General features: G+C 45.6%; 1 protein-coding gene across 1 annotated transcript in view; it reads left to right on the top strand.

The window, feature by feature from the left end:
- The window catches only part of LOC138818921 (uncharacterized), a 240775-nt gene extending 218027 nt beyond the window's left edge, over positions 1-22748 (top strand). Inside the window, exons 13-15 of the mRNA XM_070010035.1 lie at positions 11107-11211; positions 21934-21993; positions 22660-22748. Of these exons, the coding sequence (XP_069866136.1) occupies positions 11107-11211; positions 21934-21993; positions 22660-22717 (223 nt within the window). The 3' untranslated portion in view covers positions 22718-22748. The remainder of the gene's footprint in view (positions 1-11106; positions 11212-21933; positions 21994-22659) is intronic.
- The last annotated feature ends 417 nt before the right edge of the window (positions 22749-23165 follow it).

The raw sequence follows: 23165 nt of genomic DNA, 5'->3' as shown, positions 1-23165 counted from the left end.
ACCTCAGTTAATTAATATTTAAGTGTACCCAAGAATGTCACTTACCTTGTTTGAGAAAAGCTATTTTTTGCTGTTGTCTGAGGTCTCTGTGACAGGTGACAGTTGCCATTGGGGAAGGGCCTGGGATCTTGCAGTGATCAGTGCAGATGATGGGAAACAAAGACTAAGATTTGCAGGACTCAGGGTTGGCCCAATAAACCATCTGAGGATCTATGAGATTCTTACAATATCTATTGATTAGAATAAGACCAACCAACATTTACAAAGAGGTCAGGTCATGATGGTGTCCAGGAAGCAAAATACTAGGATTTCTTTGCTAGTTCAGAGTTTTAGCATTTGCTTACCATGGACTTGCTTTCTAACCAGCTTGTAGGATGGGAAGGGAGGGGAAGGAGAAAGAAAGGAGGAGGCAGCAATGCTTGATAAGAAATGTACTCATCACCTTGCCCATGTAATTGTATCCCTCTGTATGGTATTTTCACAATAAAAAACAAAAGTGATAAAGAGGTGGGAAGGAAGGAGTCCTAAAAGGGCAGAGCAAATGGGCTGGGAAGGAAGGAGAGAGGAAGGATGCTGCAGCCGGGGGCATCTCACCATCTTTGCGCTGTTCAGAATCCCATATGTGCTGGGCTGAGGAAGAAAATCACAGGAACCTTTATAAATGCCGACAGCACTATTTCATTATTCATAAAGACGGGTTCCAAAACCATAACTAGCTTTTGTTTTCAAGGAAGTTTATCCTCCAAGACATTTTTTGTTAATTGAGTTTTTATGATAATTCTATGTATTATAGACAATTGAGCCAAACAAATTGCTCACATTTATCCTTTTGCTCAGTGAGTTTTAACTCTACTTTTCCCACCTAATGAAGTCATAATCAACCTAGATTTCCAGAAAGATTGTGGGGTAGGGCATGACCTTTCCCGACTTCTCAAGAATAAATTGTAAGGGGAAAAAAAACCCTCAGAATATTCTTTTGTACCTAAGAAAGTTTAGTTTAAATCTGAAATTTGGGGTGTGAGAGTTTTTTTTATTTCTGTAGAACGTAGCTCTATTAAATATGTTATTTATTGTGAAAATACTGTACAGTACATTTCTTATCAAGCATTGTTGCGTCCTCCTTTGTTATTCCCCTACATCCCTTCCCTCCCTCCTCCATAACTACACTCCCCCTTTCCCCCGTCCACCCCCAGGCCTCCCCCCCCCCGCCTAAATTGTAAAGTTTATTTTTCGACATAGCATTTTGTACATCTCTTGTTGCAGTTGGTCAACCTGTATCCCTATTTAAACAATTTGTTTTTCCCCTTCCCCTCCCCAGATTATACCAATATCAAATACAGTGCAAACAGGGGTTATACTGTGGGGGAGGGACATTTAAAAAATCATGTGGTATCTTATAAATCCATTAGAAACAATAGCAATCTTGGGGTTCATTTCACTTAACATAAACTTATCTGACCTTTTCTGCTTGTATCAGACATATACATATAAGGGAAGCCTTGGGACCTATGTTTCTTTGGGTCTGGCTTACTTCACTTAATATAATTTTTTCCAAGTCTTTCCATTTCCTAACAAATGGGGCAATGCCATGCTCTTGTGAGGTTATCTGAGTGTGTGTGCATGGGTCTGTGCATATGCATGTATGTACGTGTGTGCATGTGTGTATCCTGGTACACAAACATTAAGGTTTTCGTAACTCACTTCTGACGCTTGAAGGCAGGTGGTCTGTTCTTTACTATCTGGCTCAAAATTTCCAAAGTTACAGAGCAAGAGGAATGAAACGGGCTGGGGCCTAAGTATCATTGGCTGTACCTGCAGCCCCTCTTTCCATGCTGAGCCTGCTAGCTGCAGGATCACAGAATTAGCTCAGCTTTCCTTCATATGTCTAGAGTTAGTAGATGGTCTACCCACACTCACCATACCCACCCCGACTACCTCATGTCTTTCCTCTGTCCAGCTTTCCTGGACAGCTTCTCTGTTCTGACTTTTCTATGTACTGGCTGTGACTCTCCCAGTGGCCTTTATAAAAACTCTGTGTTGTGTCCTGAGAAGGCCTGCACCAGGCCAGGCACTGTGGATGTTGTGCACCAGCCTTGGCACAATGGACCTTCCTTAGTCCTCATCACTGTGCTCCTATTCATGCAGCCGGACATCTCAAGCCCTCTGGATGCCATATGATGGTGACTTCTCTGGGCTTCCTGAACTTCTTAACTTTTAGCCATGTTGATGGTTCCACAGTGTGCTTGGCTGTGGACTGTTTCCAGGGAAAGCCCCCCTCAGCAACTTGGAAACCCAGAGCTTTGTGCAGTGGGGGGCTATTGTCTGACAGCATGGGCTTGACATGACCATGTCGGGAAATGTAGGGCCAGGCTACAAGGTTGGGGGGTGGCAGGTGGGGAGAGGGAATGAGAGAGAGAAGGCCAGTCAGTCCACTGGTTTGGAATCTTACCAGCTGGCGTGTTTCTTTCATGAGTCTCCTTTGTGCTTTTTACCTGAAAGAATCAAATTTTAATGATGGGCTGTTGGGTTCTCATGAATTATTTGTAATCCAGATTTCCCTCAGTCTGTAGATGTGGGCTTACGTTTCTAAAACCTTCGTGTGTGTGTGTGTGTGTGTGTGTGTGTGTGTGTGTGTGTGTGTGTGTGTGTGTGTGTGTACACTAATGAGGCCTATATTGTGAGCGAGTCTCTGAAGACTTTTTGCACCTAAGGAAAAAGAGCTGTGTCAGTGTAGAGGCGCCCCTGCACCCAAGAGCTGTGACCTTGTTGTTAATGCTGGCTGTCACCTGGCTAGGAATGGAGTTCAACCCCACCGGGGAGCCAGGCGCTTGGCCTTCCTGTATGATGGTATCACTGTCAAGGCCTGGCCCCAGTAGGCTCTTGCTCCCCACCACTTCCCACCTCCCTGTCTTAGGTTGGATTTGATCATCCATCTTGTCTGTTTTCATCTAGACTATAGAGATTTTTATTGAGTCGAATGGAGAGACCAGGGCTGGAACCAGAAGACACCTTAAGGTTACTTGGTGGGATCTTTGGGGTCCGGGTCTGTGTGGGGTCACAGTCAGAAGCATTCAGAGCCTCACGGTATAAATGTGAGAGGCAGCTGGGGTTAGAGAGGCCTGAGTTGGGTCCACTGAGAGAACACAGGAGCTCCATAAAACCTGGCTCCCAGCCCAGGTCTTCAATGGACACAGGTTCTTAACATCACTTGTACTGGGCTGCTATAGGTTCAAAGCTGTGGCTTCCCTCATGCAGCACTGGGGACCCTGTGCCAAACCCCAAATGCTATGGAAGAAATTACTCTCTCCAATAGTTGTTCAAGCTGGAGAACCACCGGTGTAGGAAAGCAGAGATCCACTGCAGCTGAGCTTAGACAATCATCTCTGGGAAGGTTTTTCAGAATTTTCCCCTTTGAAGTTGCTTAGCTCCCAGCTGCAGAGTTTCACATGGGACTTCTTTGGGGTCCAGCCTGCAATTGAGGATTTGGAAGAGCTCACCAGAGATTGTTCAGTGTGGAAAGCATGTGCAAGCACCAGCATGCTCCTGGGGTGTGTGTGTGTGTGTGTGTGTGTGTGTGTGTGTGTGTGTGTGTGTGTGTGTGTGTGTGTGTGTGTGTGTGTGTGTGTGTGTGTGTGTGTGTGTGTGTGTGTGTGTGTGTGTGTGTGTGTGTGTGTGTGTGTGTGTGTGTTTCTGTGTCGGTGTTTTGGACCTCATATGTAACTCTCCTGCCTCTTGGAGATGGTGGCTTCAAACTGCCAGACTCTAGAGATAAAGGCTTTTTCCTAGTCAAAATGTGTATTCACTCTGCGATTTGTACTAAAGATTGCTTTAATACCCTATTTGTTGAGCCAAATGTAGGCACTCACATAGCACAAATACGAACTCCTAAATCCTAGAAGGCTTTCCTGCCATATGCCACCTGGCAGGCATTATCGTAATCATCTCTTTGTTACCCACATGAACGAAGGACTAGTGTGGCCTTGGTAATTGAGCACCAGCCCCTTAAACATCCTGTGAGCTACTGCCAGCTCTGCTTCCCCAACCAAGAACCAAGAAGCCCTCTAAAGCACCAAGTACCAGCAGATTTCAGCTTCCTGTGGAGGTGCTACTGTGGATAACCATAGCTAGAAATGTGAACCACAGAGCAAGGGAGAGGATGCTGAATTGTATTTCCCATTTCTGAACGAAGAAGTCGGTTTCATCCATGAGAGGTCTGAACCCAAAGCAGATGAAGGACAAGGGATTCAGTTGTTGAACCTGAGAGTCAGTTATGTTGTAACAGACACTATATGAGATCCAGGAAGTGGTAAATCCAGGTTCTAGAGGATCTTCTGTCATGACCTGCGTTAATGGACATGAGTCAGGCATTCTCCCTTCCAGTGAGTCTCAACCTGTGGCCCCACCATTACCATTTACTCCACCTGAAAAATGGTTAGACATTCAGATTCTCTTTGCTTTTCTCTTCCCTTCTTTTTCTTTCTTTTCTTTTCTTCTCCCCATCCCCCGTTCTTCGCTCCCTCCTTCTGTCCCTTCCTCCCTCCTTCCCTCCCTCTTCTTTCGTTGGCAATACTTAAGTTTGAATTCAGGGCCTTAAACTTGCTAGGCAGGTGCTCTATCATTTGAGCCCTTTTTGCTTTTAATCATGTTTCAAATAAGTTTTTGCCTGGGCCTACTATACCACTCTTGTAGCTGTGATGACAAGTGCATACCATGGTACCCGACTTGTTAGTTGAGATCGAGTCTTCTAACTTTTTGCCCTGGCTGTTCCTGAACCATGCGTGACCCTCTCATCATTGTATGCAGAGTATCCGGGGTTAGAGACATATACCACCACTCCCATCCAGAGCAGCTAAGATGACAGGCGCCATTCATGGCCTTTAAAGATACAAATTCTTGATCTCACTTCAGGCTTAAATAAACTAGACATTCTGGAAGCAGTTCCGGCAATTGCTGTGTTAGCAAGTCCCCCAGGAGGAGATCAGATGTGTGCTCAAATTTAAGCCCTACTATTTTCCATCAGAGGCTTGTTCTTATCATCTATAAAACAAAGGGCTGGCCTAGATTCTATTTATGGAACACCTCCATTTTCCAATGGCCGAAGAGTTAGGGCCCAGAATAGGTTCAGAGATTTTTCTATCTTAGAGCTTATAACTTTCCCTTGGATGGATGGTTGGAGTAAGTCAGTCTTGGATGATGGTTGGAATAAGTCAGCCAGAAAGCTGGCATGTAGGTGACAGAAGAGATCCCGATGCATAGGACTCACACACCAAACGACTTCAGATGCTGGCTGGAACACAATCCATGGTCTCCCATCTTCCACTCCCACAGCCTCCCTCCGGTGCCCTGGAATGGGACATAGCTATTCCCCTTCCCCAGTGAGCTGTCCATTCTGATTCACAGAGCCTGACATCCACAGGACCCAAGAATGGTGTCTTAGAAGGATGTACACAGGCTTTGCAGTAAAAGTAGGGGGACATTTTAAGCCATTTATCTAAGCTCTTGCAACTTCCATTCCAAGACAGGTGGAAAAAATAGCATGGATACAGAAAGGAAAATAAATCTGTACCCAAAGCAGCTCATAAATAAGGAAGGAGTGGCAGAGCCTTGGCTGGGTCCCAGAGTATTTTTGTCACTGTACAGAAGCTTCCAGATATTTCAGCCTGTAATCCTTTTTTCTTAACTACAATTGTAAATAACGACAAAAGACCCACAAACAACAACAACAACAACAGCCAAGAAAAGTAACCAAAACACTCATTTGAAGGAGAGAGGAGGGGCTGGAAGAATGAGAGCCAGAATCAGAAAGAGACGGAACATAGCTCATTCCCAACTAGAAAAGGTTAGTTTAGTTTTATGTAAAAATGCACTGATGTTTCATAATCTACATCAAAAGCAATTTTCAAATTAGCTTTTGTGTGGCAAGAGCCTGTTTGCTGGAGACAGTTAGGACATGGTTCATTGCATATATGAAGGACTTTGGTCTGGTTTCTGGTGTTTGTGGCGGGGGGGGGGGGAGGGTTGGGAGGGCAGCAGAGAAATTACAGCTTTGATTAGAAAGGACAGATCTAGGCTTACTCTGCATGACACAATGCTGTTGACTGAGCAGCTCAAACTGAGCTAGAACTTGAGTCTGATGTTTGTTTGAAATTTGCTGGGAATTCCAACTGGTCAATCAGATGCTACAAAATTCTGCTTCAAAATCTGCACTCTGAGTTTACCCTCTGATTATGATTCCTGCTGGTTTTATATACATTAAGCAGCTTTGAAATTTTGAATGAGCTACAGGAACTCCAAAATGGCTCAGTTTTCTATCTTTCTTTCTTTCTTTCTTTCTTTCTTTCTTTCTTTCTTTCTTTCTTTCTTTCTTTCTTTCTTTCTTTCTTTCTTTCTTTCTTTCTTTTTTCCTTTCTTCCTTTCTTCGTTTCTTCCTTTCTTTCCTTTTTTGGTCAGTCATGGGACTTGAACTCTGGGCTTGGGCGCTGTCCCTCAGCTCTTCAGCTCAAGGCGAGCACTCTATCACTTGAGCCACAGCACAACTTCCGATTTTCTAGCGGTTTTATGGAAATAAGAGTCTCATGGACTTTCATGCCTGGGCTGGCTTTGTCAGATCTCAGCCTCCTCAGTAGCTAGGATTATAGGCGTGAGCCACCGGTGCCTGGCTGGCTCAGTTTTCTTGTTGGGAAAGGAAGAGAAAGTTCATGTTGACCCTGGAAGCATTTGATGAGGCCTAAGGGTTCGAATATGCAAGACACTTTACATAATACCTGCCACATCATAGACACAATTTTAGTAGCTCCACTTACTAACTTGAGGATGAGGACCTTACACATCAATTAAAGGGGGCCTTCTGCATCTGTGGGTTTCTCACCCACAGATTCAACCAGCTAGGGATTGAAAAGTATTTGAAAGGAATTCCATCTAGACTGAAGGTGTACAGGTTCTTTGCTTGCCATCATTCATTCCTTCAACTGTACAGTATAACAGCTACCTACACAGCACTCATGTTATATTGGACATCCATTGGGAATCTAGCAAAGGTGTAGAGAACATGGTGGAATTGAAACCCCTTGCTACAACTTCTTAAAGATAATTAAGAATAAAAAGTAAAGTATGTGGAGGATGTGTGCAGATGCTTTGCTATTATAGAGAAGGCACTTGAGCATCATGAGATTTTGATAATGGATGCAGGATCCTGGATCCATTTCTCCACAGATCCTAGGGCACTGCACTATGGTTTTCTTTTTCCTCCTTTTCGAAATTGTTACCATAAAGGTGATAGACAGATGAGTTACGGTTACATGGGTCAAGTGATAAGTACATTTCTTTTGGGACATTGTCACCCCTTCCTTTGCTCTTTCCCGTTTTTCCCTTCCATCCCCATCCACAGGTTGGAAGAATGAGAGCCAGAATCAGAAAGAGACGGAACATAGCTCATTCCCAACTAGAAAAGGTTAGTTTAGTTTTATATAAAAATGCACTGATGTTTCATAATCTACATCAAAAGCAATTTTCAAATTGGCTTTTGTGTGGCAAGAGCCTATTTGCTGGAGACAGTTAGGACATGGTTCGTTGCAAATGTGAAGGACTTTGGTCTGGTGTCTGGTGTTTGTGGCGGGGGGGGGGGTGAGGGTTGGGGGAGCATAGTGTCTAGTGAGTACCACTGCCCCATTTGTTCACCTTTTGTCCCTCTATTTCTGTGCTCTCCACTTTACCCTCCCAAATAAAGAAACAAGACAAAAAGGAAAGAAAACAAAAAAGCAACAAAATACCTCTTGTTTCCATTTTCTAGAGGTCACATCGATAAATATGATTTTATATGATCAGATATACATAGGCATTGTGCCTTTGAGTTCCTCTCCCCTAAGAATATCCTCCTTTGGTCTTGCTGTATGTGAATGTTTACAGTCCTGTAGCTATGTTGGTTTTTAACTGGAAGGATCTTTGGAGAACAGTTGTAACTTCTTTGATCACCCAGGTGCCCAAGGATGGGTGTGATTGATGCAAGGTATCTTCACTGGGATTGTAAATGCTAAACTCAAACAAGTTTGATGGTGGCTGAGCCATGGGGGTTTTACATGGTCATCTTCATCTACCTAGTGTTTTAGAGAGTTGTTGGAATTAGATTCAGAGAAATGTATTTTTCTCCCCTCATTTCCATGTGTATTTATTTTGGGATTACATTGATAAATCGATACTAGCAGTAGGTCTGAAATAAATGTCACGGTTTTCTCTTTTATGTCTGACGCCCTTTCCTTTACTGGCTGGCCTGTGCTTCGGGATGGCTCGTATTGATAAGCTGATGTCAAATAAACTTTTGTCCGTCTATGAAAGTCCAATGTTGGCAGTGCCAAAATAAAATAAATGCATCTGGCTTGTCATACTGGTAGGAAGGGGAAAAGTAGGGACAGGAGATGGATGGTTGAAATGCATTGTCTACAGAAGTCCTGTGTACTTGTTCACAGACAAGTAGGGAGGGCCGGGAGCTGGTGAACTTGGTTTCCTCGTCAGTCATGTGGATACCACAAGAGGACCAGGTGGCTGCGTTATTCTGAGTCTTCACACATGTCAGGTTCTCTGCAGTGGAAGCCCTCAGAAAGGCAACTTTTCTATGTCACTTAGGTTCATGAAAATCTCATGCCTCCAAGTACCAGTGTGTATACAATGGGAGAAATTCCACTAAACTCTACTAAATCACTCTGCCTAGGAGATCATTTAAGTACAAATGGCTCTTGTGGTGAATTCTCTGGTTGTCCATTTCCAATAATGGATATTGTTTCCCCTGTTACCGCTATAGTATAGGAGTTGGTCCTTCACCACAGTGAATGAGGCATGTCAAACCCAGCTGAACCACAGTGTGACACACTGTATGAGACACACCGTATGATTTATGCGCTCTCTCTCTCTCTCTCTCTCTCTCTCTCTCTCTCTCTCTCTCTCTCTCTCTCTCTCTCTCTCTCTCGTCATAGTATTTGAGTATTCTAAAAACTTTCCAACATTTTAATAAATGAATGAGGAGGAAATGTTAAAATGTAACATATTGTACTCAGTACTTTGGTACTGTTTGGATGTGGTGAACTTGTGTGGTTTTGAAGCAGGAGCTGTGGCCTGGAGCTGTCATTTATCAGCTCATAAGCAAGTTTTCAAATCAGCTTTAGGATAATAGTTTAGGTGTACACTTTAATAATATAGCAAAGTGTGGGTGGTTTGAACCTTACATAAGAAGGCCTTCCTGTACACAAATAAGAAAAAAAAATGCTGTTAGACTAGAATTTATCCCAGCATAAAAGAAAAGGAGGTGGGGAGGGAGGAAAGGAGGGAGAAGAACTCAAAGTGATTATTAAAAATGTAATAAAGAGTCAAAATGAAAATATGCAAGTTTTCCAGATTGTGAGGTGAAAGCAGTTGTCATTAATAATCGTTGAACAGTTTTAAAATATTTTTACACTGACAAATGACATGTGTGATTTTCTCATGTATAGTATATGTTGAAATAAATAAACATTGTGGAATAGTTAAATCTACTTAATTAACACATGCTTAATCTCAGATGGCTGTTATTTTTGTAGTGAAATTCGATACCTCCCCACCCCCAGCTCCTATTCAGCATAGAGCTAGAATTACAAGTCAGAGCAATTAGACAAAAGAAAGAAATGACAGTCATATATACAGGAAAGAAGGAAGTCAAGTTATTTGTAGATGATGCACTTTTATGTACAGAAAAATCCTAATGATGTCACCAAATACATGGTGAGAACTACTAGATAAATTCAGCAAACTTAGATACAAGTCCAATATGATAAAACACTGAAACAAGGACACAGGATGACCCATTGCAACCTTGATAACCACAATACAGTATATTGGAAATGAACTTTACAACTTTGGGGAGAGGAGAGGAGTGAGGGAGTTGGGAGAGGGAAGGGATAGTGGGAGAACACCAAGGGAGGGGGTAACAATGCTCAACAAGAAATGTACTCATTACCTTACTCATATAACTGTAACCCCTCTGTACATCTGTACAAGAAAATAAAATTGAAAAAAATGTGTAGCATTTCTACCTACAGTCCTCAACAACAAATTGCCTTTGACTCTGTGCAACACTGAGAATTGAACCAGTGCCTTGGGCATGCTAGGCACACTGTTCTACCACTAAGCTACATCCTCAGCCTTTGTTCTGCTGGCACAGGTTGTCATGATATGGAGCTCCCCCTCAGTCTGCCTCAGTCTCCCACATGCTGGGCTTACAGGAATATACCACAGCACCCCACTTGGATGTTCTTTTCATGTGTTCAACAGGAAAAAAAATGGAAAACATCACTTCCTCTCAATCATTCACTGTTCAGATCTGCTTTTCAGTGCAGTGTTTGGTGGGACTGGTTTTGATGTGTCCAGGCAGAGAGCTGTTTGTTGCCCGAAGAGCTGTCATAGTGTTCATTGATCAATTAATGTCATGCATGCACAAATATTTGTCTGAGCCAGGCCTGCTCTTTGGTTAGGCACATTGGTAACATTGGGCCATATGTGGAGTCCATCATGCCAGACACAATCCTCAGAAACATGCTAGTGTCAGCAGACTACACAGGTCAGACATGAGCGCAGTGCCTGTAGAGGCCTGGGGACTGTGTCTCCAAGACAGTTTACAAAGCCGATGGATAGGCGTGGCCAGACCGACCTTCATGCATAAGCTTGAGGATGGGTCAGATCCGGGAGTAATGGCTCCCTTCAGTCAGCTCCTGAAATGGATGCAGAGTCACTCCAGCCCAGATATTTCTCGCCCTGTGCCCCTGGCTTCACTTCAATGCAACTGCTGGAGATTGAACTTGCATGTTATTTTCTTTTCCTTGAAATGTGACGTGACTAAGGATGATCCTGTGTTTCGATCTTTAACTGGGTTTCCAGCCCTGGGTTATAAAAAGTGATTTAGCTGAGCCCACAGAGCTTGAAGAAGTTCCTCTGCCCATCCCAATAGGTTGACATAGTTGGTCATTGGGAACTTAACCTTCAGTCTTGAGGTGGGCAAGGTGCACCTCCACTGTCTCCCCCCTGCTGTGATTGGCAAAGTCTGCTGAAGAATTAACCTCACCTAGTACTTGATTTTTATTGCAGAATCATGTCAACCCTGCCATGGACTTCACCCAGACTCCTCCTGGGATGCTGGCTCTTGAGAACATGCTGTACTTCGCCAAACATCACCAAGATGCGTATATTCGGGTAAGCAAGCCCTGCTTCCTGCTAGAGTTCTAATCTCACACCTACAGGTACAGAGGTATTTGCTTTAGATGTGCAACTCCAAAGTTTTTGCCCCCATCCAACTAAAAAAAAATTGAAATTTATCATAGTTGATCTGGTAGTATGTAATAGGGATTTTTTTAAACTTTTGGATTTCTCCCTTCAGTGATGTTTAGAAAATTTTGTTGATATCAGGAAAATCTTTTAGATAGATTGCTATTGAGTTATGAAGAAAAAAGACATTTTAAATAACCAGGAAAAGAAACGAAGTGTTTACCAAAAATGTGCACAACCTTGGATTTCATGGAGAGCTCTTTAGACATATTAAAGTTAGAAAGAAGGCTCCAGTTCTTTCTAGCATGAGGTATTCTTCTATGTCTCGTGCTAAAAATGCAACCAAGTAAATAAAAAGCAAGAGGAAAATGGGAGAGGTGGGACGAGAGAAACTTCCCATATTTCCTAGCAGAGTAGTCACACTCCACTGACCAAGTTGTCTTACTGGTGTGGGGCAGGAGAAAGGGGAGGCCATTGCTGCTCCTGTGAAATAGCAGATCCTTCCTATGGACTGGGTGGCCCCCTGTCGGGAGGGCAAAGCATGAGTGTGGAGCCTCGGGTGCCAGTGACATAGAAGGCTTGTCCAGCAGGTGGCACAGCTGGGAGCCTGAGATTCATGATGCTGCCTCTTCTCTGCCTTCTGGGAGAAGAGCCAGGATGCAGAATGGATCCGAGTGAGATCCGGGAGGGGGAGACACAGATGGAACAAGGGCACTGCCTCATGGACGAGCTACCCTCATAATTCTGTAGAAATGTAGGAAGCATTTGATGAATGCATTGCCCCCAAATTAGAATCTGAGCTCAAAATCAGATTTGCTCATTCCAGCATGAACTCTGACATTGTCTCCTGCTCGGTTCTTTGTGGTACTGGCTTCCTAGAGATCAAAGTTTAAGACTTGAACTGTCCCTGACTCATTGCCTCAACCTGGGCAATTCCTCTTGTCTGGAATATTGGGAGACTTGAAGGCTTGAAGCTAGGACCACATTTCCCCAGTGGCATGTTTGAAACTTGGTGGGCATTATTTTTTTTTGGGGGGGGGGCTACCATGTCTAGCAGGGAATTAATGGTTACAATCTGTAATACAGGGGATCACCATGCAATGTCTGTGTGTGTGTGTGTGTGTGTGTGTGTGTGTGTGTGTGTGTGTGTGTGTGTGTGTGTGTGTGTGTATCTACCTAAGTAGACAGGTAAACTGACTATATTTTCTCTCTCCCTCCCAGCTTATCCCATTCTACAAGTTATCATTGTGTGTAGCTGAATTGTGTGCTATTGCCAGTAGCATGTCTAATTTTACTAGCAAAATTGAAGTTCAAACCTACAAGGGACTTGCTGTTGTGAGGCTACAGTTAGCCGCATGGTAAGGCAAGGTCCCCCTGTCCATGTGTTCTCCCATGCACCTGGGTCCTGCCTGTTCTCAGATATTCTCTTCATCCTAGTCCTCACAGCACCTGTGATTGCCCACAGCTGGCCCAATGGAAGAAGGGCAGTTTGGCTTTCCTGCATTTAGTGGCATCTCTCGCCTGACCTGGCTGGTATCCCTGTTGGGTGAGCTTTCTCTGGTGTCTGCCACTTTGGAAGAGCAAGAAGAGGAGCAGTATATGCAAATGACTGTGCACCTAGAGACCAAGGACAGATGGTAACTCCTGAGAAACCTGACGAAAAGGAGACTTCGGGCTGTGTCCATTGTATGCAAGGGTGACAACAGAGAAAACCCCAAGGGACACAGCCAGTTGTCCCACCACAGCAGAGCTGACAGCTTGCAAAGACTAGAAATTAGTCCCACTTGTGTTGGCTCCATTGTCCAGTAAGTGAATAGGTGCTTACAGAATTGAAGCATGTTGATGAAGTCAATTACTAGAATCTTTACTGTATACTTCTTTATTTGCATACTCAATTTAGAGATTGGCCTCTCTCTGCATTTCCCAGGAGGATCCTGATGTAGTTGGCTCAAGTGATCCTCATGCCTCAGCCTCCCCAGTAACTGGGACTCGGGGCCTGCACCCCTGCTCCCAGCTCCCTTCATGTAGCTTTACGGATGAGGAAATGGAGGTGTGAGAAACATCTTGTCATTCTGCAATGCCTCATATCTGAAGACATGATAAACATTCTGAGATAGATCAGACTGTTTATATTACCTAAAGTTTATTTACATCCAATGACTCTTAGCTATCCTAGCCTGTGAATGCAGTCCTGGCTTCTGATGGTGCCGTGGAAGTGAGTGTTATGCCTAGGTTGCAGGACCCCCACCAAGAAGACCACCGAGAGTCAACTTTACAGCTGTTTTGAGGTTGTATTTAGGCGGGCTGCAGCTCAGACCTCATCCTACACTCTGACACAGCGGAGCCTAGGAGAGCCCCAAGTTAAGGATTTGCAGGTCTTATAAAGGCATACAACCAGGTGGTTTAGCACCACGTATTGCTCTGCTCTGAAACGAGCAACAAATGGTCACTGCCTCAAGGACTTTAACCCTTCAGTGAGCATTCGCATGTTTCCAGTTATTTTCTCCCTCCCTCCCAGCTTATCCCATTCTACAAGTTAGAATGAGACACTTCAGCTCAAACATGGCATCTGTCTGGAGCTTATCATCATACAATTAGAGGTACCGATAACTGTTGTCTTAGGACAGAATTCCTTAAGGTACCTTCAGACAGTGTAGTTGAGTGAATGAGAACACAGGGTGATCATGAAAGTTGCCCATCAAATGCCTAGAAAAGCTGGGGTCATCCTCCAATCCCTGCTGTACAAATGCAGTAGAAGGCAATGTCACAGGAGCACCATGGCCTGACCTTTAAAAAACAAGTAATTGATTTTATTGTATTGTACAGATGCTGTACAGAGGGGTTACAGTTACATGAGTAAGGTAATGAGTACATTTCTTGTTGAGCATTGTTACCCCCTCCCTTGTTGTTCTCCCACTATCCTTTTCCTCCTCCACCTCCCTCACTCCTCCTCCCACCCTGAAGTTTTAACATTCATTTCCAATATACTGTCTTGTGGGGATCATTGTTGCAATGGGTCCTCTGATGTCCTTGCTTCAATGTTTTGTTATTCCCCTTACCCTCCCCAAAGTAGAGAAATGTATATACAAGATTCAGGGTACCAAAATCAAATGCAGTGACAACAGGGGAAGAACATAGAAAGGAAACCAAAAGATCACATAGTACTTTAAAATTACAACAAAGAAACATCACTTTTGCCCATATCTTGGGGTTCATTTCACTTAACACCATTTTATATGGTCATATGTTCATAGCTTTTGAGGTTTTCAGCTCACCTGATAAAATTATCCTAGATGTATAGTAATTATTTCAAATAAGGGAAACCATGAGACTTATATTTCTTTGGGTCTGGCTTACTCCACTTAATATGATTTTTCCAAGTCTTTCCATTTCCTAATAAATGGGGTTGTGCCATTCTTATTGATGGAATAAAATTCCATTTTATATGTATATATGATTACATATATGTGTGTTTATACATACATATATGTGTGTGTGTGTGTGTATATATATATATATATATATATATATATATATATATATATATACCACATTTTCTTAATCCACTCATCTACTGAGGGGCACCTGGGTTGGTTCCATATCTCAGCTTTGGTGACTAATGCTGCAATAAACATATTTGTGCTGGTAGCTTTACTATGGCCTTGTTTGTGATCATTTAGGTAAATGCCCAGAAGTGGGATCCTCATATATTACCCTGCCACGGAATGGCCTGGCCTTTTCCTGTATTTTCTGACTCAGTCTTTGTACTGATTCACTGAAGGGGCAACTGAGACTCAGAAGGTAAGAGACTTCACAAGGAAGTGGTTGGACTTTCCTTGTCTATAACAAGTGACTGAGAGAAACTGTTTCAAGGAGGAAAGGTGTGTTTTGGCTGGCTTCCAGCCTCTTCAGTCCAGGCTCGGTTGTGATAGGCTTGTGGTGAGTCAGACATCATAGCATCAGGAGTGAGCAATGGCAGAGGCTGCTTTCCTCATGCAGCCAAAGCAGGCTGCCAGTACAGGGAGGGTGGGCAGACATGCCCCTAGTGACCTATTGTACTAGGACAGAACTGCTTCTTAGGTTTCAGTACCTCCCCAGCCAGGTCCACAAGCAAAGGACCAAGTCTGCATTTCCTACTCAATCACAAACTGATAGAAGCTCTGCAATTCACCTCAGTTGCCTTTCTTCAGCCCTCACGCTGTGTGCATTCTCCCCAGCCATGCTGGAAGCACACAGAAACAAGTACAGACCACCAGTGGTACTGTCTGCACCTTGTCACAGTCCTCACATGCCATAGGGAAGATGTGTTGCCTGCACTTACTCCCAAACCCTAGTCCCTCCTAATTCAGTGGCTGTGTTTAAATTTTGTAAAAGTGTGCATTCAGAGTTTGTTCAAGACCAACTCATGTGAATATCGAGTTTAGAAGTAGTGACAAAAACACCTGTATCTAGGTCCTTAGGATGCTGTGGAAGGACGATCTCAGGCATGTGCTCTGCCTGGTTCTTCAGGACTTGCGAAAATGGCCACCTCAGCCATGCCTACAGACAGGTGCTGACATGCTGACACAGGTGTGGATGTGGTTGGGCAGCTTCCTGCAAAGAGAAGAATGACCTGTCAGTGCCCTGGTTGGGGAATATTTGCATCTGTAAATATTCCTGAGTGATGCCACAGAGGAGCCCCTTCAGTGAGCCCAGGCCTGGCTCTGTGGGACTGGATGGCATCAGTTGCCGTACACACTCAGATCATGAATGGACCAGATCCTTCCTTTAGGACAGAATTTACCTAGGAAAATGTTCTCGCTATTGCACAGGCACACATCACAGCTCTTCCCTACTATCCGGAGAGAAACAACCCACAGAAAGGGGTCACAATTTGGAGAATTGACGTTTTTCCTACTTGGATTGTAGGTTTTCAGGAGCTCTCATGTGAGTTTCAGTGGGAAACAGAATGGAAACAAAGGGGTCTGCTTTGGACCCAAGAGTTGGTATTTTCTGGCATGTTTGAGTTGAGAGAGTCATGAGAATGTGAGTAGAAGAACACTAAGAATTCTTCCTCACCGACTGTTCACACTGCGATGAAGAAATTTTCACCAATTGCAGGTGGTACTTGGATTGCCTGTCTTCCCGGTGTGAACCCCCTGGAAGGATCAGTAAAATGCCAGGTAAAAAGTCCTGACTAGCCGGATGCTGGTGGCTTTGCTTCCTTCTGAAATTCTCGCTATTCAGGTGGTTGAGCTCTGCAGACTCCATTTGAAGCCCGCACCCGCACAAAAGTCCAGGAGACTCATCTCCAAATCAACACCAAAAGAGCCATATGTGGAGCTGTGGCTGAAGTGGTAGAGCACTAACCTAGCCTTCAGCACATAGGCTCAGAGACAGTGCCCAGAACCATCACAAAAGAAAAGGCCTGCATGACAAACTTGTTTCCATAAAAGTTATTGAGTTGATTCTACTATCCTGGGGCCAAATAACTCAAGAGCAGATTGCAGTGAAGTTGTAATCACAGTCCATGATGGCCTGCAGAGTGATGGATACCTGGATGTCACTGAGTCACCACATTGATTCACAGCTGCAAGGAATCTGGGTGCACAGTAAGGCCAGGTCTGCCTGCTCCCCACCATATGCTGTCTAAAATGAGGCTTCTCTTGTCTTTTTGCAATCTGCTAACCTGGCTTGAGGTATTTAAGCTTCCATTTCAAATCTGGATCCCTAGATAATATACCAAATGGAGGTGTCACCAAGAACAGTTTCTGGAAAGAGTAAGATCTGTTTGTGCAGAAGTTCTCGGGGCAGGTCTCTGAGAAGGGACTGGCTGCAGAAAGGAAGCATGTCCTGCACTGCCTGGTGCTGGCAGAGGGGGTCGAGAGCTGCTGCTGTTTGGAGAAGTAGGAGAGGAAGCGGTGGGCACCGCCAGCACTGCATCACAGTTGGATGTTCTCAGCTGCTTGCCTCCATTCTTACCATTAAGTTTGCGGGAGAAAGAGGATGAGTATGCCGCTGCCAGCTGTGGGAGTGAGATTCGGGAATGGGGCCCTGGAGGTGGGGCAAGGCAAGTACTTCCCATGGTGGAGCTGAATTGATTGTGCCATACTCCTGGTTCCCTTAGTTCTTCCTCACCGGCCTGGGAGGTGGAGTATTGTCATTGGTATACTAGCTTTGGGAAATTTAAAAAGATTGAGTCTATAGTAGTACAAAATAATAAGAACAAGTGCATCACATCATTTGTCATGGGCCGGGATTCTACCTGCAGCCCTTACACAGTGGTCACTTCCTCAGAGCAGGCAGGAAGAGCCAGGCATTGAGTCATCAGGATAGAGGGCAGGATCGGCGCCATGGTCAGCAGGATCAGTAGCATGGTCCTGGTGGTGGTGGCAGACACCGTGTTGGAGGGTTTCCTCAGGTGCTTCTGCTGGGTGGCTTTAGAGCAGGAAACTCTAGCCTCCACTTCCTGTGAAAAAGCCTGCACATGACTCCAAGTTGGGCTGAAGCCAGTCTTCTTGGCCTACATGCGTGAACAATACCAATGAGTATAAATTACCATCCTCAGAGCCTTGGGCACTGACTGTGACATCTTGAGCTAGGTAGACAATAGCACCAAGGAGAGGTAGCAGACTGGGAAAGGCGCACCTAGGACTCTATAGGTAGAAGGACCCCAAGGGTTTCCCTTCACTGCCAGGATTCCCCTTGGTGGGGGCGCTTCCTGTCTACTTCCCTGTTCATTGAAAAGTGAAGGCTTCCCATCTCCATATTTCTCCACACCAACAAACTCCAAGTTCAAGCTCCAGTCCCTAACTACTCTCCCCATGTTCCATGGCCCCAGAATAATTTCAGCCCTAGTAGCTCAGGTGCTCTGATTTCTTTCCAGTAGCCTGATCCTTGTGTGCCCTTTCCATCTCCTCCTCAATGAACATGGTGCAGAAATCACTGGCTCTCCATACCCTCACCCCTCACTCCATCAGCCCACCGAATGAGACCAGAGATTGGCCTCGAATCCTGTTGGACATTGAACAAACAGCCCATTCTTTTCAGCGTCCCACCTTTCACCCATCCTCTCATTAGCACACAAACATTTTGGCAGGCAGAGCTGAATTCACCATCTCGCTCCAATGCGTGCATGTGAGGACCCATATGGATGCACATTGATGTGTGCTACTGTGTCTGTGTGGATGAATGTGTGTCCATGTGGTGTCCATGTATATATGTGAGGTCATGTGTGTACCACTCTCAATAGATGTGTTGAACATGGGAGTCTCTCATGGCTAGGCTTCCAAATAGAGAAAACCTCATCTGTGTCTATACTTGTGAAATTCTCACCCCATGTGAAGCTCAGATCTTGCATTTCCTTTTTGTTTCTTTTGTTCATTGTTGGCTTGCATGGATTTGAGACAGAATCTCTTGCCTGGGTCAGACTAGCCTTGAACTTGGTATCCTCCTCCCAGAAGCTCCCACTGCAGGAATAAGAGGCCTAGACAAGGACAACTGGTTGGCAGTTTATTCTGTCTAGACACAATGTGCAGGGGCTGAATGTCTACAAGAGTGCAGTGAAAATGATGGACACCAGCTCTAGGGTTCCCAAGCCTTGGAAGGACACAGAGTCCTTTCAGTGGGTGTTAGCCCCCACCCTTCCTGATCCCTGCAAAGCAGGATACCTGCAGGGAGGCAAAGTGGAGAAGCTAGTAGACCACTTAGTGCCTGCCCTGCTCTTCGGAGATGCCTTGTTTATCCCAGTATTTCTGGGGACATACCGCACTTTCACAACTGCCCATCACGTATTGAACCTGCTGTTCAATAGGTAAGCGCTACCTCTGATCCTTGGATCTAGCCCACTGGCTAGGCCTTGGCATGTGCTGCACGAGTGAGGATCTGCTTGGATCCTGGCTACTGGCATGCTAGGACCAACATCCTCACTGCCTGAGGCTGGAGCGGTGGGATGGGCCCTGAACAGGCCTGACCACATCATGACCTTAAATCCCGGAGAGCACAGGGCTGTGGGTGGAGCTGGGAGACGGCCCCTCACTCATGAAGACCCGCTTTGTCCCAACCCGCAGGATGTCAACAAGGGCAGTGAACCTAAGCTAGAAGGAATGAAGGGACAAGAGACACGAAACACGAAAAATGACAGCAAGACAAGGGTTCTGATCAAGCTGCAACTTTTTATTTTTCACACAGGGGTATTTATATGCTTGGAATAAGGAAGCTTTTTCATTGGCCATTAAGGAAGCTTTTTCATTGGCCGTAGCAGTGCAGGATGTTTACTTAGGGCAGGAGGAAAGGGTGGTCGTTAGCAGTTGCAGGATGTTTACTTAGGGCAGGATGAGGGTCGGATTCTGTAAACTCAGCCTCAAGATGTTCCAGTGAGACAGTCAAGCCTATTATGTTGAGAGACTCACCTTTTGGCTCCCGACATCTCCCCCTTTCTTATTTAGAAAACTGACCATCAATTGTTGGCTGCTCTTTTTAAGGGGGTGACAGAGGTTCTGTTCCTCTAAGGGCCCAGGGTTTTTCTCCGCTCCCGAGCGAGCGTCCTCACTTGGGGTGGGGAATTTTACAGGCCTTGGCATGTTTTTTGAGGAGACGGCTTGTGGGTATGCATGCCAACCATCATGCACCAGAGCTTGCCACTCAGGGGTCTTGGGTTTTGGGATCTCGCGGATCCATCCCCCTGCAGTCTTACCTGCACCGTTGATTAGAGCATTTTTTCTTCCTCCCATAGGTGCATCCTCCCCCAAGCGGAGGGGCCTATAGGAGGAGGGGCAAACCTATCCCTTATGGCAATAGGTCTTGCCCGTTGAATGGTCAGGAGTTATGAATAAGGAGAAGGGTTTTCTAAATAAGAAAAATGAAGGGGGGGTTCCCACTGGAACAAGCTCATGGCAAAACACTAATTAAAAGCCTGGGGTGAATCCTAGATCTTAATGCCTTGGTCTGCCATATCAAGGTGATGGTGATGAACCTGTATGGGCTTAGAAGCCAAGAGATCAATCTGTTGCTTAATAAATTCAAACAGGAAGGTCCCCATCTGAAGTTCTAGCTGCATCTGTAAGAGAAAAGGAATCATCCTCAGGGGGAAGGTTTCCCCTGGGTTGTGGTAAGCCATTCACCTGTTTTATCAAGCGTTCTGGCAGCCACCTTGGGGCCGCTTGTTCTTGATCTAAAATACAGGCTGAACCTCGCCCCCAGATAAGAACAGGATCTGGGCCCTTGCATTTGCCTGTAAGGGGGTCTCGACACATGACAGACGGGCGAGCAGAACTGGAAGATGGATGCCAATGCCTGTCAGCTGCCGAGTGGCCTTCATTGTCCAGAGTTAGAAAATTAAGGGCGAACAATGTGTGACTAAGGCGATCCCTAGGAGTGGAAAATAAAAAGGCAGAGGCTTTGAGGCGAGTAAGCCAGGTTTTTAGGGTGTTGGTGGGCTCGTTCTACAATGCCCTGACCTTGGGGGTTATAGGGAATCCCAGTAGTATGACAAATCTGAAAAATAGCACAAAACTGTTTCAACTTGGCACTGGTATAAAATTTCATTAATCAAATTCCAATAGGAAAGACGGTAGCAGGAACCTTTTCTGGACCAAAGGTTTCATAATAATCTTTTAAACAATCTCCTACTCTTTGTCATCTTTTTGCATCCATGATTCCTTCAAAGGGGAACCAAGGACACAAGTCCTCTATGAATGAGAAAAATAATTGTAAATCCCTTTTCTTAACCCGCGTTCCCCGTGTCTTGAAGGCCTCCTTGAGGTCTGACAGAAATAGATCATGTGACGACATTGCTTGTCCCATGGTGGGTCACTCACCTTGCGTCGTCCTCACTCTCCTCCTGGATCTGTTTCTCGGTGGGGTCTGTCGAGGCGATCTCTGACTGTACTTGGCCAAGTTTTCCCAGAGGACGGCGTTCCTTCCTTAGTCAGAGGCTCAGGCCCCATGTTGGGCACCAGTTGTCCCGACCCGCAGGACGTCAACGAGGGCAGTGAACCTAAGCTAGAAGGAATGAAGGGACAAGAGACACGAAGAATGACAGCAAGACAAGGGTTCTGATCAAGCTGCAACTTTTTATTTTTCACACAGGGGTATTTATATGCTTGGAATAAAGAAGCTTTTTCATTAGCCATTAAGGAAGCTTTTTCATTGGCCTTAGCAGTGCAGGATGTTTACTTAGGGCAGGAGGAAAGGGTGGTCATTAGCAGTTGCAGGATGTTTACTTAGGGCAGGATGAGGGTAGGATTCTGTAAACTCAGCCTCAAGATGTTCCAGTGAGATAGTCAAGCCTATTATGTTGAGAGACTCAACTTTTGGCTCCCGACACCTCTTCTCTACATTGAGGCTGAACATGGCTGAGACCTCAAGCAAAGTGTTTTCCTAATTCATAGTGGTACTATATATTCCATCTGAGGGGACTGACCTACCTGAACCTCACTAGGAAGCCCAAGGGAAACACTGACACCCCAGTTGCCCATTCAGAGGTGTGAGGAAGCTAGTGGGCTCATAAGCTTGTGTGGGGACCCATTTCAAGACACTTGGAACCACTCAGTAAAAAGAACAGGGAAATCCTTGTCATCCTGAGTTCCATCCTGTGCTCAGGAAAACCACTGGGATTGTAGACATCATGTGCAGACACAGTATGTTTGACATTCTCATGGTGTCCCCTAGATACAGCCATTTCCATGATCATGAGAAGGAAAAGGAAGACGCGCAGGAGCACCTGCAGCGGTGAGTGCCTGGGGGAGGAGGGAGGGCATGTGTCTTCAGAGTGGGTGCAGTGGAGAGCTGGCCTTGGAGAGGCCTGGGCAAAGGGAAATGGCAGCCACTCCTGAAGGAGGCCTCAAGTCCAGGTAGAAATGTGTCCATGCAGGGAGCTAGTTTGGCTTGTTCTGTGCCTGAGGGCGGGGGGTGGGGGGGTGGAAGAAGCCTCTGGCACAATGTCCACCCAGTCCCACGTCCCTGCCCTGGGAAACCTCAGGACCAAACAGAACAGAGAAGGCCTACACTACTGTTGCAGTGACCTCTGTGTGCACAAGGGCCAGGATGTGCTCTTTTGGTTGAGAGCCAGGCAAAGACCATTCTCGCAGATGGCTCTAGGCTGTCTGAATGAGGACATTCTGGGTTTGGGGGATAATAAACATAAGGACAAAGCACCCCAGGGATGACAGGTTGGGAAGCATGACCAGGGACACCAGGAGGTGGTGTGGGTGCGGTGGGTTTCACTGTGATGTAGGTGGAGTAGCATCCCTTGTGTAGACACAGCCAGGTTACCAGGTCTGCCATGGGGTATAGACAGGAGTAGGCCCAGGAGCCCAGCTCCAACACCTGTGCTTGAGGAGTCTGAGAAGAGGCGAGGCCCAACCTCTAACTTTGCTATTTCTCCCACTACATTAGGAGCTTTCTCTTTCATTTTGGGCTCATGGATGAGGGAGTACCCAGAGGACTTCACTGAAGCACCGGACATGTCCTGCCTACCACATCTGGTAACATATTTAAACTGCAATATGCCTGGCTCTGTGGAGGAGCAGCAGGCCCATCTTCTGCTCAGCCAGCTGGAGCACATGCATTCCAAGCAGCCAGAGCTGGAGGGTGAGTAGCATGGGCTGGCAAAGGACAGAAGAAGTGGGAGATTCCAAGCTTTCTCCACCTGAAGGCAGCTCCCAGCCTACCGTGGGGCCCTCATCAGGACAGTCCAGGAGCCTGGATGGCTTGGCATGAAACCTGTCCTTGCTAGGCTTCCTGGAGTGGAGTCCAGGAACAGGAGCTTCCTAGGCAGGCAGGAGTCTCATTTATTTAGGAATGACTGAGGGGAGGGCAGTGCTGTAGGAGATCTTTGCTTGCAGCTGTTCCACCAACTGCAAGGCTTGATGAGAAAACCAGTGTATAAGAGTCACCTGAAC

This window comes from Dipodomys merriami, unplaced genomic scaffold (assembly GCF_024711535.1).
Source record: "Dipodomys merriami isolate MVZ:Mamm:240054 unplaced genomic scaffold, mDipMer1.0.p SCAF_795, whole genome shotgun sequence".
NCBI lineage: Eukaryota > Metazoa > Chordata > Mammalia > Rodentia > Heteromyidae > Dipodomys > Dipodomys merriami.
The sequence above is the reverse complement of the archived record's forward strand: the minus strand, read 5'-3'. Positions and strand labels throughout refer to the sequence as shown.